The sequence below is a fragment of the Crocodylus porosus genome, unplaced genomic scaffold (assembly GCF_001723895.1).
Source record: "Crocodylus porosus isolate Cpor-Errol unplaced genomic scaffold, CroPor_comp1, whole genome shotgun sequence".
Lineage (NCBI taxonomy): Eukaryota > Metazoa > Chordata > Crocodylia > Crocodylidae > Crocodylus > Crocodylus porosus.
The window spans coordinates 7,320,015-7,334,387 of record NW_017728939.1 but is presented as its reverse complement, the minus strand read 5'-3'; the positions used below and the strand labels follow the sequence as shown (position 1 = coordinate 7,334,387).

At 51.4% G+C, this 14,373-nt stretch overlaps 1 protein-coding gene across 1 annotated transcript in view; it reads left to right on the top strand.

Moving 5' to 3' along the window:
* The window catches only part of COL9A2 (collagen type IX alpha 2 chain), a 39,189-nt gene that overhangs the window by 19,097 nt on the left and 5,719 nt on the right, over nucleotides 1–14,373 (top strand). The window contains exons 15-27 of the mRNA XM_019547777.1: nucleotides 440–493; nucleotides 1,280–1,333; nucleotides 2,323–2,376; nucleotides 3,170–3,223; nucleotides 3,822–3,875; nucleotides 5,354–5,398; nucleotides 6,174–6,227; nucleotides 6,951–7,004; nucleotides 7,922–7,975; nucleotides 10,600–10,671; nucleotides 13,113–13,148; nucleotides 13,831–13,875; nucleotides 14,165–14,197. Of these exons, the coding sequence (XP_019403322.1) occupies nucleotides 440–493; nucleotides 1,280–1,333; nucleotides 2,323–2,376; nucleotides 3,170–3,223; nucleotides 3,822–3,875; nucleotides 5,354–5,398; nucleotides 6,174–6,227; nucleotides 6,951–7,004; nucleotides 7,922–7,975; nucleotides 10,600–10,671; nucleotides 13,113–13,148; nucleotides 13,831–13,875; nucleotides 14,165–14,197 (663 nt within the window). The remainder of the gene's footprint in view (nucleotides 1–439; nucleotides 494–1,279; nucleotides 1,334–2,322; nucleotides 2,377–3,169; nucleotides 3,224–3,821; nucleotides 3,876–5,353; nucleotides 5,399–6,173; nucleotides 6,228–6,950; nucleotides 7,005–7,921; nucleotides 7,976–10,599; nucleotides 10,672–13,112; nucleotides 13,149–13,830; nucleotides 13,876–14,164; nucleotides 14,198–14,373) is intronic.

Below are 14,373 nucleotides of genomic sequence, written 5' to 3'. Positions count from 1 at the left end.
GCAGGAACGCAGTGTGAGAAAAACCTCTTGCCCTGTTGTGGTTTTTCTGAGTTCTTTGTAAGAGAAAAATTGCTTTTTTATTTCCCTGTAGTCAAAAAATGAGGGAAAGCTAAAACTTGGCATTTCCCAAGGGGTGCCTTCAGTCTGAAAAGGTTGAGACCCACTGGTTTAGAGCAAGCAGATAGGGGGGGCTGAATTCTCTGACGCAGCCCTGCCACAGGCAGCTCCCTTCCCCGTGCTGTGCCTCAGTTTTACCACCTGTAAAATGGGGGCCATGGCATTGATCCATGGCAGAGAGCATGATGCAGCATAACTGTCATCATCATCTGAATGCAGCACAGTTGTCATTGTCATCGTCTGGACAGCATTGTGGCTGTCACTGAACAGCCTCCCATCCACACCCTGACCCACACCCCTCCTCCTTGTGCTCTGTTTGCAGGGACCCAGTGGTTATAAAGGAATGATTGGCTCTATTGGAGCTGCCGGAAAGCCGGTAAGTCCTTTCCCCTTCCTCTCTCGGGGTTGCTGCTGTGAACGGAGGACCGGCGGGGCTGTAAGGGACTTGCTATCGTAGGCCACCACATCCTACATCACTACTACCTCTACATTAGTCCCTGCTCCTGGGAACATCTGTGCAGCCCAGGTGGAGTAAGGAGAAAGTCCCCTACTAACTCCAGAAGGGAAGGCCGTTGGCCTAAAAGACACCCTTGTAGAATTAAAGCGAGACCCCCAGCCTAGATATGCAAGAGCCAGGACATTTCCCAAACTCATCAACTCCCCCTGGAGCACCACTTCCTCCCAGGGCAGCCACAGTCTCCAACCCCCTGAGAAATCTCTGGGTCAAAGCACCTTTGCAAACCCTGGGAAGCCACAGACGTGAGTGGAAGCAACATCTCTGTCTCTGTGAAGGATCCCAAAGCAAATGGCTTTAAATGGGTGGCAATGTGGCCCACTGGAATGGGCACCAGGCTTGGACTCGGCAGATGCGTTCCCAGCTCTGCTGCCGGACCCCGGGCAAGTTTCGTGTCTGCCTTGCACTTTGGTTTCTCCTTCTGTATGATGAGGATGAGGATGGTGATCTCCTTTGTAGATCTACTGGTGAAAAGTGCCTATAGTAACGCTCAGGGATCCTTAGCAGATGTACAGAGCTGGCTCAGATCTGTGCATAGTGTTCATCCCTCCCCGTCAGACTGATCCTGTTCACTACTGCCATCTGGACAGGGTGATGGATGTTGGGAGCCTTGGAATTAAACCCTTCTATATTTCCTTTCTTTTATAGGGTGAGGAGGGACCCAAAGGGCCACCCGGGGGAGCCGGCGAGAAGGGAGATTTTGTAAGTGAAGGGTTCCCTTGAAATGTGCTAAGGGGCCTCCTGGGTTAGTGCCTGAGCTGTGTTTTCCTGGGCACTACAATGCCTCAAGCTCCTGTCCATTCTACCAGTATAGGTTGTAGCCGTGTTGGGCTGTGTCCAAGATATGCCTATGTCCATTATCCCTGCAGGCATATTTTCCACTGGTTTGCACTCATGCACAAGTGTCTGTGTACTTGGGATGTGTTACCTCCAGAGGTATCCTGCCAGGTGCCATCTCATATATAGGAATGGGTGTTTTCAACCTCACACGTGTGACATGAGCTGTATCTCTGGGGCAGAGGCGCCTCAAGCCCTTGTGCTGCAGACACGGTGTTTATGCACTTCGCTGTGGATGGATTCCCAGCAATTGCCTGCTATTCTGGTCCTGGTATCCTCAGCTTTCCCCGTTTTTCCATAGCTGGAAATGCCATCAACTCACTTCCCATGCAAACAGGATTAAGGGATTAGAGCCCCCCCCACCTGGAGCAGTGCCTGGGTAAAGGGAGGAATCCTACTCAAGATTGGTGTCCAGGAAGTAGCTTCACGCTGGTCTGTGCCCACTCGCCTGCCACCAGCTCCCTTCGCCCCTACCCCATATTCTGGTCAGCACAGGTACCTCTGAATGCTGTGGACTGGAGCTCCCGGGGGTCTGCTCTTCTTGCACTTATAGGAGCTCCAGGCCTCCTGTGCGTGCATGAGTGTGAAGATATGTGTACAAGCAGCAGGGGAGCTGGGCAAACCTGTACCTGTCTAACCCTGGATTAGGGCCTTTCTCTGCTCTCCTCCAACCCCCTCCCACCTCCCCACTCACGATGCAGAGGTGAAATCTGCCCTGTATCCCATGCAAAGAAGCTCTTCCCCTGCAGGCAGGCTGCAGATCCCTGCACTGAACCACTGGGGTTTGGTTAATGTCTCTTGAGCTGCTGAGCTATCAAAGTAATGCTTGTTCTGGTCTGGCTTGTTTCCTGCAGGGTGGCCGTGGCATCAGGGGACCCCAGGGGGACCTGGGCCCCAAGGGGGAGAATGTAAGTACAGACCCTGTCTGGATTCAAGCTACTGGCTTTGGTGCAGCTGCAGGGGAGGAGGTTGCAGGGTGGGGAGTCAGGGAAGTGGCTCTTGGATGGGACTGAAACCCAGGGAAGGGAATGGACATTTCACTATTACCTCCTCTGTGCCCACCTCTGCACCCATCAGAGCCCGTCTTGTCCTACCCCTAGGCAAAGGCTCACTCAATGCTGTGCCTATCCAGCTCATCCGCCTAGGTCCCGTGCCAGGGGGAACACGTGTGTCTCACCTGCTTCTCCCCTCCCTCTTCATGGATCATCCTAAAACCTCTCCGCAGCCAGTCTCTGTCACTTGTGCTCTGCTCCGTGGTGGGCCAGAGCATCCTCAGAGGGGCTGCTGTTCCCTGTGCCTGCACCAGCTGCTCTGGATTGAAGGGTGAAACCCATCATTTACACCTGGTGTTCCTGCTACCTTTGGGGTTGGAGGGTCTTCCTCTCCCCAGCTCCTTACTCACATCATCTTCTCTGTGTTTGGGGCTGCCCTTTGTGTGCCATCCCATCCCCACTACCACTTGCCTTTACACCCAGGAGCTCCCTGCTCCATGAGCAGCTCCATGAGACCTCCAGAGAGGAGGCTGCAAGGTGATGCATCCTGCTCTACCAGCCAAGGACTTCCATTTTTCCCAGCTCCCCATGTCCCTGGACCTGGAGCAGGTCCTCCTCTTTCCCCTGGGAGGCTCCATGCTTTTTTGAGAGTCCTGACCCCCTTCGACGACATTATTATGCAGTGATGGTTCCTCTTCCTTTGTTGCAGGGTCTCCCTGGCATTGATGGTAAAGATGGCACCCCCGGCATCCCTGGTGTGAAGGTGAGATGCCAGAAGGGGGTTTCAGATGTCTCTAGATGTTCCCGCATTCTCCCCGGCATCCGTCTGTCTCAGTGTCTCTTTGTCCCTTTACAGATTAGAAAGTTTCTTCCTCCGCCTCCTGTTAGTCAGATTCCCCCCAGCTAGAGTTGCTCCTTTGCAGACCCTGAGTCGCCAGCCTTCAGGTTGCTGGTGTTCGGGCCTGGAAGAGAAGGGGTCTCTGACCTGGGATCTGTGATGGGCACCAAAGGGTTCAGTGTCCCTGACATGGAGGCTGATGCTGTGCATGGCCGCTAGCACCCAGCCTCCCACTGGGATCCTTGTAGCTCAGGCTGGGTATTCTGGGATATTGGGAATGCCCAGGTGGGACCCCCTTCTAGAACAAGGGGCTACCAATGGGGCTGTTGCATGGTTCTCCCCTTTACATTGCGACGGTTGCATGTGGAAGTGCTCTGGCCTCCTCCAGCTCAGATTGCCCAAAGCTCTTGAACGCTTATCCCATCTGCACTGTGCTCCTTCGGCCCAGAGGGCCTCGACCCCATTCTGTGATTTGCTTTGCTCTTGGCTGCTACCCAGTAACAGCTTATCATCTCCCTTGCAGGGGAACGCAGGGCAACCGGGCCGCCCAGGACCACTGGGGCACCGAGGAATGGCTGTAAGTATGGGAGCCTAGAAGCCATCCCCAACCAGGCTGTCACAACCTTCCTTGCGGTGTCATTGGGCCATCTGAAGAGAGGAAGTAGAGTGGAAACTTATAAAGCACAAAAGCTTATTATTCTCTGATGTGAAAAGGAGAAGAGGCCTTCATGCTCCTTAGGACCATTCAGCTGCTTTGCTATTAGAAGGCTACCTGTGACCTGGTGGCCCTTTGAACAATGGTCTAAGGCAGGATTCATAGTCCAGACAATCTCCCAGGACAGGCAAGTCTTGGGATTGTGGCCCAAGCAGTTGGGAGAAGACTCTGAACTTCTTCCTTCATTCAACCCCAACTTTCTGAGATGTGTCCCACCCTACATCTTGGCTTTTTCTATTTATTCCCAGTCTGTAGAGCTCCATCCCAGCAGCACCATGTTCTTCTGGCAAAGACCTCTCCCTCCCTACAAGGGGAATCTCAAAACACCTGGGACTGCATCTCAGGATGGGGACCCCCTCCATGGGCAGGTTTAGGATTTTGAAAAGTGGGGTGCAGATGGGGTGGTGCATCACCACATATAACACAACATATTTTTGTCCAGGAAAAAGGAAATTAGAAGCTTTGCTAATATATTAGGGGCCTAAGGCTATGATATGCAGTTTAAGATCAAAGCACAAGCAAATACAACTTTAGTGGAACATGCATGAATTTGCTATATCATACCTATAAAGACACAATGAACTAGGCAAATACAATCAGGTGGTTCTTTTGTCCTGTAGTCACTTGAATTAAATGTACATCTCTTTCAGATTCATAAAACAAAATCTAGCCTTCTTGAGTTTCATTGAAAGTTATTTTCACACCTGAGTTAAAGTTTTGGCTAAACTTAACAACAGGCTGCAGGGCTGTGAAATGACTGGAGAGAGCTGACAGACAGCAGAATTGCAGAAGGAAGAAGAGTTTCATTAGAGGAACTTTCAGACCATTAAAAAGGAGAGCTGGTCGTTAACACCTGTGCAATGAAGAGTATGAGAGGAATCAGGTTAATTGTAATGAGCCATGAAGTCTAGTGACCCCCTCACTGCTGCTTGAATAAAAATGATGCTTCTGCTGCCAGACACGGCTCTTTGGGTAAACCCGAGATCTTTTATTAGACCAACTCAAATAGTTGGAAAAATTCTTCTTTGCAAACTTTCGGGTACAAATCAGGTGCCTGAAAACTTGCAAAGAAGAATTTTTCCAACTGTTTGAGTTGGTCTAATGCAAGATCTCACATTTACCCAAAGAGCCTTATCTGCCTATGCCTATGCTGCCACTGCCATGCACTTACTTTTAAACTTGGGGTTTAAAACCCAGGAATTTAAAGGGGGTGCAGCTACCCCTCTGCACCCACCCCAGATCCATCCCTGACCCCCTCGGTCACACATCCAAAATGCACGAGAAGGGCAGTAATACCCAACACTTTCCACACACTAACTAACCTGGGTTTGTTTCGGCAGGGTTTACCAGGCCAGTCTGGCACCAAAGGTGGCCCAGGAACAAAGGTGGGTGAGAAGAGCCTTTGGGTGCTTCTTGGAACGAATAACCTCTTTGAAGGTGGGGTTGGCCTGTGGGTTTTCTCTAACTCCCAGCCCTGCAGCTGGAGGCTGTGATGGGCATGCTTGGTGCACAGGAAGACCAAATCTGTCAATGGATGGAAACAGCTTTATGACCTTTTATTTATCATTTTCCTTGCTGGCTCTTTTGACCATGGCACTGCTCTCTTTCCATCCCTCCATGCTCTTCCCTTTCTCCTTCACAGGAACCCTAAGTTGCTAGTCTTCATGGTCAAGGCTGCCCCCCACCTCCCCTCCCGGCCTGACACCTCTCGTAGGATACTGAGAGATCAGCTTTGTTTCTGTTGGGCCACCAGTGCAAACTTCCCTTGCCCGCTGGTTAAGTGGTCAAACACGCCTCTCTGTGTCTTCTCATGTGCTGCCCCTCCTAGGTGGGCAAAGCCCCTTGAAAACATCCACAGCACTTCCTCATTGTCCTCCTCCTCCCTGGAAACTCCCCATTGCCAGGATGCCTACAAAAATCTTTACAGGGACAAAGCTGGGGATTTGTTGAGGACACTACTTCTCAGGTTGGCTTTGAGGCTTTCTTTTTACTCTCTCCTCTGCCTCTTTTTTTGAAAGTAGAAGGTATGTTTTTCTGTGCTATGTTTGCACAGTGTCATGCCCAGCAGGACCACGGTCCATGCCCAGGGATCCTAGGCACTAGCATGTGACTAGGCCTCCATACTACATGCCATCAATTTTGCCTCTGCATCATTCACAGGGTGAGCCAGGTCCCCGCGGGCTGGCAGGAGTTACCGGACCTCCGGGGCAAACGGTAAGTAAAGCGACGCCGTCTGTGTGTGTTACTGGGCCCCCCTGGCTCCTTTCCCATCTATGCAAGAGGGCCAGCTCTTCCATTCCTGCCTGTGTTAGCTTTTCTTTCTTCTTGGAGCTTCCCCGTGGATTAGAAAACAACACCGGCCCCTTCCCCTTGCCCCATTTCCCCCCTCCCACTGTTTGTGCAGTCTCTGCTGCAGAGAGCAGGAGCTCCAAGCCCTGCTTGCACGGCTGGGGCACGAAGTCACCCGGGAGATGGGAGGAAGCATAGGGATATTTTCAAAAGGATGCTGAACCCAGCCCCAGCCCCACATTGCATCTCACGCATACTCCACTGGGCTCAGCCCGTTGTCACATTCTCACTTATCCACAACCTCCACAACTCCTGCTAAGACTTTGTGCCCTATCCCCTGGTACCCAGAAGCTCCAGGATCCCTGCCCAGACCCCTGAGTAAGTCCAGTCTAGAGTCCTAACTAGCTGGGGGGGGTCTGACTTTGTTGCAGCCCTTCACATGGGCATGGCTGGGAAGGAGGCGCCACGCAGAAATCACCCCCATGTGCAAGTTGCCTGTGGAAGGCCCCAAAGGGCAAAGGAGTGCATGGGAATATTGAGAGAGGTGGGAGACGGTGGGTGTTCCTGGAGGATGCCTGCAGAGCCCTGGACGAGCAGCAAGAGGTGCTGCAGCACTAGCCCATCCTAATAAGGATTTCTTTTCCACAGGGTGAGCCCGGACCTCCAGGTGAGCAAGGGCCGCAAGGTGTTCCTGGGCTGAAGGTGAGTCCAGAAAACACGCTGGAGCACTAGCTAGTGGTTGGGGCAAGGCAATGGGATCCAGACCTCCTGGACCCTCTCCAGGCTCTAGGAGGGGACCTGGTTTGAAAGTTAGCACTGGGGGTCTAGAGCTAGGACTCCTGACTTCTTTCTGAGATGTGGGAAGGAGCGTGCTCTTGAGCGCACTCAGGTATTGTGCTTCAGTAATTGCTGGAGCAAGACAACGGGAGTGCGGGGTTGAATTCCTCATCTGGATGGGAACATGTTGCACTGCTTGGATGTGATGTATTGGGAATCAGGACTCTCTGTTCTGGCTTTAAGTTGCCACAGGACCCTTGGCAAGACCCTGCCCCTCTCCACTCCTCTGTTTTCCCTGTCTGCAGACTGGGTGTAATCCTTCCCTGTGCAATGTGGGGTGTGGGGGGTTTAATCCATTTGCAGATTGCTCTGGCTGAAATGCATCCCAGGAAGGGCAGACACTGCCATTTGCTCAAGGGAGCTCCCACACTCCTGTGGCTGAGACCTGTTGCTGTTGGGGAGAGTGGATACACAACCACTGAGTGGTGATAAAGCAGGAGCTTGGCATACATGGGGAGGGAGCTGCAAGCACAGGGGGCCTGGATCCCACCCTACCCAGCTCTGCCTCCCAGGCAGCTATTGCTACACACCTGAGTACCTGGCATGGGAAGAGAGGACGGGCAAGCTGGGGTTAACCTCTCATTCATGGGAAACCAGGTAGCACCCTTGCACTCCCTCACTGGTATTTAGGAGAGGGGCTCGTGGGGACTGTAGGTAGTGGGGTGGGAGGAAGGGGCACAGCCATAGAGGCTGTGCAGAGGCTGGAAGGTGGCAGTGAAATAATGGGGAGAGTGCTACCAGGCATAATCTGCTCAGGACCCACTGCTCTTTCCTCTCTGCAGGGCGATCGGGGTGAGCGTGGCCCTGTGGGTCCCCAAGGTGTTCAGGGGAAAGTGGTGAGTATGGCATTGCTTGCATGCATACCCATGTGCGCATGTGCATGTGCGTGTGCATGTGCGTGAGTGCAAGCAGGCATGCATAGGTGCGTGTGCATACAGCAACTCCGGCACCAAAGCCTTGGCAAGGACGTGGACGTGGAATTTCACCTTTTCCTCCTCCTCAGACAAAGCCCAGTGCCCACAGGGCTCAAATGGCTTGATCAGGCTGGGCTGGATCAGGTCTGTAGCTAGAGAAGGGTCTCTGTGGAGCATGCACTAGTGGTCCATGTGTATCGCACCTCTCCCTAAGCATATCAGCTTGGTGCAGCTTGTCACCACTCCCGGCAAAGCCAGTGTCTCTGCAGACAGACCAGCTACTCTGAGTCCCTTGCAAAGTTACTGCCTGTCTTCTGGTCCAGAGCCATCCTGGCCAGAGGACACCAACAAAGCAGGAAGAACGCAGCTTGGTTTGAAGTTCCCAGGTGGGGCGGGACACTGATATCTGTCTGCACTTGGGAAACTGCATCTGTTTCATGTGCATTGTTCTGAGGAGGAATAACCGCCCCCCTAGCCCAAACCAGCATGGCCACAGTGCATTTCAGCCCATGGATGGACATTGAAATAACCATCTGAGCTTGCTTGCCAAGGCAGTTGTTGGCCACAGTCCTACTGCACTGCAAGGGCAACGCCCTCAGTTCCCTATGGGTACTGCATGAGGCTGGGGTTAGAGTTGGGGGTAGATGCAGTGTTAGTGGGATCCCATAGCCTGCACATCCATGTGCCTGGACAGGGCAAGCCTTTTGAGGGGAACTTGTGTGTCAGTGCCTCATTAGCAAAGTGGGATCGACCTCATGCTCCTGCCAGGGTGTCTGAGCACTGGCCTGGGATTCAGGATCCTTGTCTTCTAGTCCCTGCTCTTCCATTGTGCGACTTTGGGCAAGTTTCTTTCCGTCTGCTTGCCTCAGTTTCCCCATTCTATGAAGTGGGAATAGCCATGCTGATCTCCTTTATAGAGGTAGGATAAAAGATATCACCCGCAAAATCCCATGCCCCTCCTTTTGTAAAGCACAGAGGAGAAAATCTGGGAAGTATTACATGCATTATGTACCCTCTGCACCTGAAAGCCAAAGGCTGGGCATGCAGTGCACTCGAGACTGCCTCCAGCTCCATGCGGGGACTTGCATAAATAGCCACAGTGATGCTGCTGTGTGGACTCTTCTCATGGTGGGGCCGGAAGGCACCACGCCGTTCGGTTCCCTCTGCACTCAGGAATCGTGACTGTGCCACTGAGGCTCAGGCCTGGGGAGGTTGGCCCTTTGGGAGCCCTGGTGCATTTTAACTGAGCCAACTGGTGCGCTAATAGGAACGCCGGCATTAATTGTGTTCCGGCCCCAGGAGCCTCCTCCAAGCAATTGAACCTGAAGGGGGAACAGAACCAGCCTGGTGCCTGCTGCGAGTGGCCAGACAGCCAGAGGATTAGCCAGCAGGACTGAATTGCTTGGGGATTAACAGTCCTGAAATGCCAGTTATGTGTTTGCAGCCGGAGCTGGGAGTGGAGTCTCCTGGGAGAGGGGTGTGCTGCTGGGAGGGGGGGTTTTGCCTTTGCAGATTTTTCTGCTGGTCTCTCTGCAAGGTGCAATGGAGGCTGTAAGGCTGTTTGGCAGGGGGAGGGCTGTCCTGTCTCCTGTGGGTGGCCTTGTAGACAAGAGAGACTGAGAGAGAAGTTCTCTCAGTATCTAGCAAGTTGAGTGAATAAAAAAAAAGTCTCCTTAAATGAAGTCCAGGTCCTTACACAGAAGATGTGGTGACATGACCATGCATGTAGACTGTGCCCACCTGCCTGAGACCCTGGGCATGTATTCTGCTTGCCAGCACATGCCAAAGTTGAGAACGATTCATCTTCTCTGCCATAGAGGTACTGTATTTTCTCTCAAATAACACACAGTTTTCCCTCAAAACGAGCTGCTGGGAATTGGAGTGTGCATTTTTTGTGAGAAATATGGGAAGAGCAGTTTCTGTCCTTAAGGGCAAAAGTAAAATCTGCTTGTAACTCACAGGGAAAAGAACAGCGAGCAGACTTGTCTCCCCAGCTGCTGGTACTCAGTTCCTTCCTACAAGAAAGAGCTTTTTAATTTTATTCTGCCTTTCAAAAGCAATGTACATATTATATTCCAGGGCATGTTGTATGCAGGAAAATATGGTACTCATGGCACTGAGACTAAAGCTAGGACACCAGAGGGATGACCCATTTGGTGGGGATGATGCTTGCCTGGATCCTGCAGCGCACGGTGCTCTGCTAATGGGAGTTTTGTCTCAGACTTCTTTGCAAGCCCATTGCAGCGCAGACCATTTCATTGCCTACCTTAGGGCAGCATCTGGAATACATAGGTACAGAAGCCCCCAGCTACTGTTCCTGTCTAGTTTCCTAATCTTATGGGTTCAGTACCCCAGCAGTCTTGAATACGCTTCGTTGTTTTTTCATTAGCCACCACTGTGGGCTCTGAACATGACTGTATTAAATTTAGTTTTTGCATTCCCAGCTGCCTGTCTGTGCTCAGTCGTCAGCGAGTCTTCCTCACTGAAGGTCTGTTTCTTCCCCTCCAACATTAATTCTTTCTTTCTCATGTTGTTTGGATTTCCAGGGATCTAAAGGGGAGCAGGGTCCTCCCGGCATCCCAGGATCCCAAGGCCTGCCAGGTGTCAAAGGAGACAAGGTAAGGTCTTGAAATACTTGACTGAAGGGAGGGAGATCGAGAGGGCCAAGGGCAAGAGCAGAAGGGAAAAGAGGTTTACAGGGGCACAGTTTGCAAAGAGCTGATATACTACAGAGAAGAATGGTTGCCCCATAAATATATACCCTGGTTATGATAGATGGACATTGGACACAATGTGTGTGGTCAGTGGATGGGTGGATATATGGTAGACAGATTCATGGATGGCAGAGATGTTGGGGGATGGAGATAGTATGTGCCTGTTTGGTTCATAAAGTGGAAGAACAGATAGATAACAGGATAGAATTGATGACAGCAGATCTGGATGGATGGTTGCATACTTACTAGTGGATACAGTGAGGGGCAGATGAGCAGACATCATAGTTAGGCGATATATGATGGTGGATGGATGGATACAGAGAGTGGATGGATTGATAAGGGTAGGTGTTACAAGTGAATGACTGGAAGGGGTGGATGGATGGATAAATAGCACTGAACATGCTTGGTCAGATGACAGCGTGTGAGATACAGAAGTAGCCAATTCTTTTTGCATTGATTTTTACTGATACCGGTGGCTCTTTTAAAAACTTGCTGCAGGACATGGTCTTCACCAAAGCTAGCACCAGAAGTGGGAGAGACCTTTCCTGAGGCTGTTGTGAGAATCTGTTTGGCCTAGGTTCAGTTTTCTCAGGGCATCGCAGGGGGCTGCTGCACAGAGAGTTTGCACCACTGCTAAGTGAGAAATGCCTGTTGACGGCACCCGGTGTGGTCTGGAAACATTGATCTCTCCTTGAGTACAAGCGTAAATGGCAGCTTCCAGTGCAAAGCAGGAGGGAAATGGGACTCAGTGCTCTTTGAGGGCTCCTTTCATGCCTGCATGTTAGGGCTGAGAGTCCCAGGGAAAGGGAAAACTGCCTGGAGAAGAGCAGAAGCAGCATGATGGAAGAGAAGGTGGCAGTGGTTGAGTCTGGTGAAGTCTTTTCTTTCTCCATGCCTTCCTACCAAGCTCCTCGAAAGACCTCCCTGCACCGTGATAGATGCTGCATGCTGGGCTGCAGCAGAAAGAGCCTTGGCTGGAGAAGGGCAGATGGGGATTAGCTTCAGAGGCTTCCTTGGGAAAGAGAAGGGAACGAGAGCTGTGCAGGCTGCTCAGATCCAAGAAGCTCTGCAAACCAAAGCAGGGGCCACCCCTGTGCTTGGGACTTTGGGTCCATGTTTCATAGTTTCCAGGGTCGGAAGGGACCTGAGCAGATCATCTAGTCCAACCCCCTGCCATGGCAGGAAAGAGTACTGGGGTCAAACGATCCCAGCAAGGTGTACATCCAGCCTCCCCTTAAACACCCCCAGGGAAGGAGCCAGCACCACCTCTCTTGGAAGTTGGTTCAAGATCCTAGCTGCCCTGACCGTGAAGTAGCGCCTCCTGATATCTAACCTGTCACAGCAACAGGGTGCTTACTCTTGCTACTAAAGAAACGAGCCTCACTCACCTCCTCCTGTTCACTGTGCACCAACCCCAAAGTGAGGGTGGCCTGGATCGGCCCCAAGCAGCTGCACTTAAGCTTGCTGGAAACCTAGGTCTTGGTGCCATGGGTGCTTCTCAGGGCCCACTCCCAGCCCATGGGCACCAGCTGAATGGGAGTGGGTGGGCAGCATGTATTTCCCTGGTGACATGCTCTTGACATTAATTAAACCCTGAGAAACAGGTTTTATATTGTGCTGTTGTTCCCACTTCATCTGTGGGTTAAATAACTCTTGACTCTTCTGGATCAGGGTCCGGCTGTCCCCTGGGACAGAATGGCCTAGAGGACTATCCCAGGACCTGGTGGGACAGAAAGCCCCAGGCTCTGATTTCAGCTCACAGGGGCTTTGCCTGCTTAGCTGCCTGCTTTCTGCTGAGCTTCATCGGTGGGAGGCTTGCCGCAAAAAGTGGAGTGGCAATTCATCTGCACAGGCAGTTGTTTACAATCACATTTGCGCTCAATTAGCCTCTGATTCATGAGCCTAATCAGGGATGTGGAGACTTGATCCAAGGCCTCTGGAAAGCTTCCCGCAGACCTCTCTGGGCATGGAAAGGATCAGACCAGAGACAGCTTAGCAAGAGTGCAAATAAATGCTGATGTGCAGCTGAAGCGAGGTTTTCTGCACCACTTATTACCCAGATGACAATTTGGCCTTGGGGCTTGGATTTAAAGCAGTGCACTGATGGCTTTAATGCCTACCTCTAACAAGGCTGGGTAGATGGATGGAACTGACTGATACAGTTAGGCTGATGTAAAACCTGGGATGGGGATTTTAGGGTAGGTACTGGTCTCTGAAGTCTCACGGTGTGTCACGAGCCCCTGCTTAGCCACTTTTGTAAAACACTCGCGATGCAGCTGCCTTTGTCGTCTTGTGCCAAGGCACAAAGACCTGGATCCTGATCACTCTCTTCTCTCTTTGTCCAGGGCTTTCCAGGAAAAATTGGTTCCAAAGGTGGCGTGGTAAGTCTCTGAGCTTCTTGCTGCTCTTGTAAGCTGCTTTTCTCAGGCTTGAAGTCTGTAAAGTTCAACAGTACTGGCTTCTGTTTACTGAATGGGGAACTTGCTTTCAATGACTAACCCAAAAGCTTCATGGGTCAATGGCTTGGCTTCCCTGGTCCTGTCATTCTGTATCAAATGCCAAGTGGTTATTCACATCCTAGAAACATAGGTCTTAACTGCTAGTGTCCACAGAGCCTTTATTACCCTACACTTAACAGCAAAGCAAAGAACAAACCCCTAGAATAAGTCAGAAATGTTTTAATGAAACAGTTTTTCATCAGAAAAATGTCAATTTATTGAAAGAGAAACAATTTGCACTGTAATTTTCCATTCCTGCTGCAAGAACTTTGCACAAAGAACATTTAAACAAAAGTATCTGGCTTGTTTGCTTTCTTATGGGCGCTGCAAACGATTGGGTGCAAAGTCACAAATCTCTATCCACGTAATTGCAGCTGCAAATCAGGTGCTTGGACATCTCACCGTCTTAAACTGCATTTGCAAGTAACTGAGCATGTGAGATTACAGCCTCCAGATAAGAGACTCAGCCAAGCAAAAATACGGCTCTGTGTGTGCCTGCAATTGTCTTCTCCATGGTGGGGGCATGAGATTAATTGTATTGACTGACTCTTTTCCTCCCATGTAGGGAGACCCTGGCGTGGAAGGTCTTCCCGGGGAGAAGGGGGAGAAGGTAAGGAGCCCTTCAGACAGGTTTTGCTCCTGGTTTGAGAGAGACACGTGCATGACAAGAATGCCCCCAGAGGACAGTGTCGCTACACCACAGTGCTATTCAATGTCTGAAGGTTGCATGGACCCTACTGATGGCTTAAGGGCATGCCGATGTGCCCAGATGATCCACCAAGAATAGGGGTGGGTGCTGACCCTCTGCTGCACAGTCTCCCAGCAGATGGTGCTCAGCAGTAATCCAAGAGCTTGTGGCAGTACTTCACACCCATGTTCCCTCTTTATTTTATATCTAGGGTGAATCAGGTGAGCCAGGACCAAAAGGGCAGGTGAGTGCCTATAAATCTAGGAATTAACAGCTTCCTGCACCTTTCCATGTGAACTTTCTTTCTGCGATAACCCTCCACCACCTGTTGGCTCTTGGGTGTCCAAGGGACCAGTGGGGTTTGCTACTGGGGTTTTGTGGAGGGCTGGTGGGATGGGAGGGAACTAGCCTTTGTCTGTT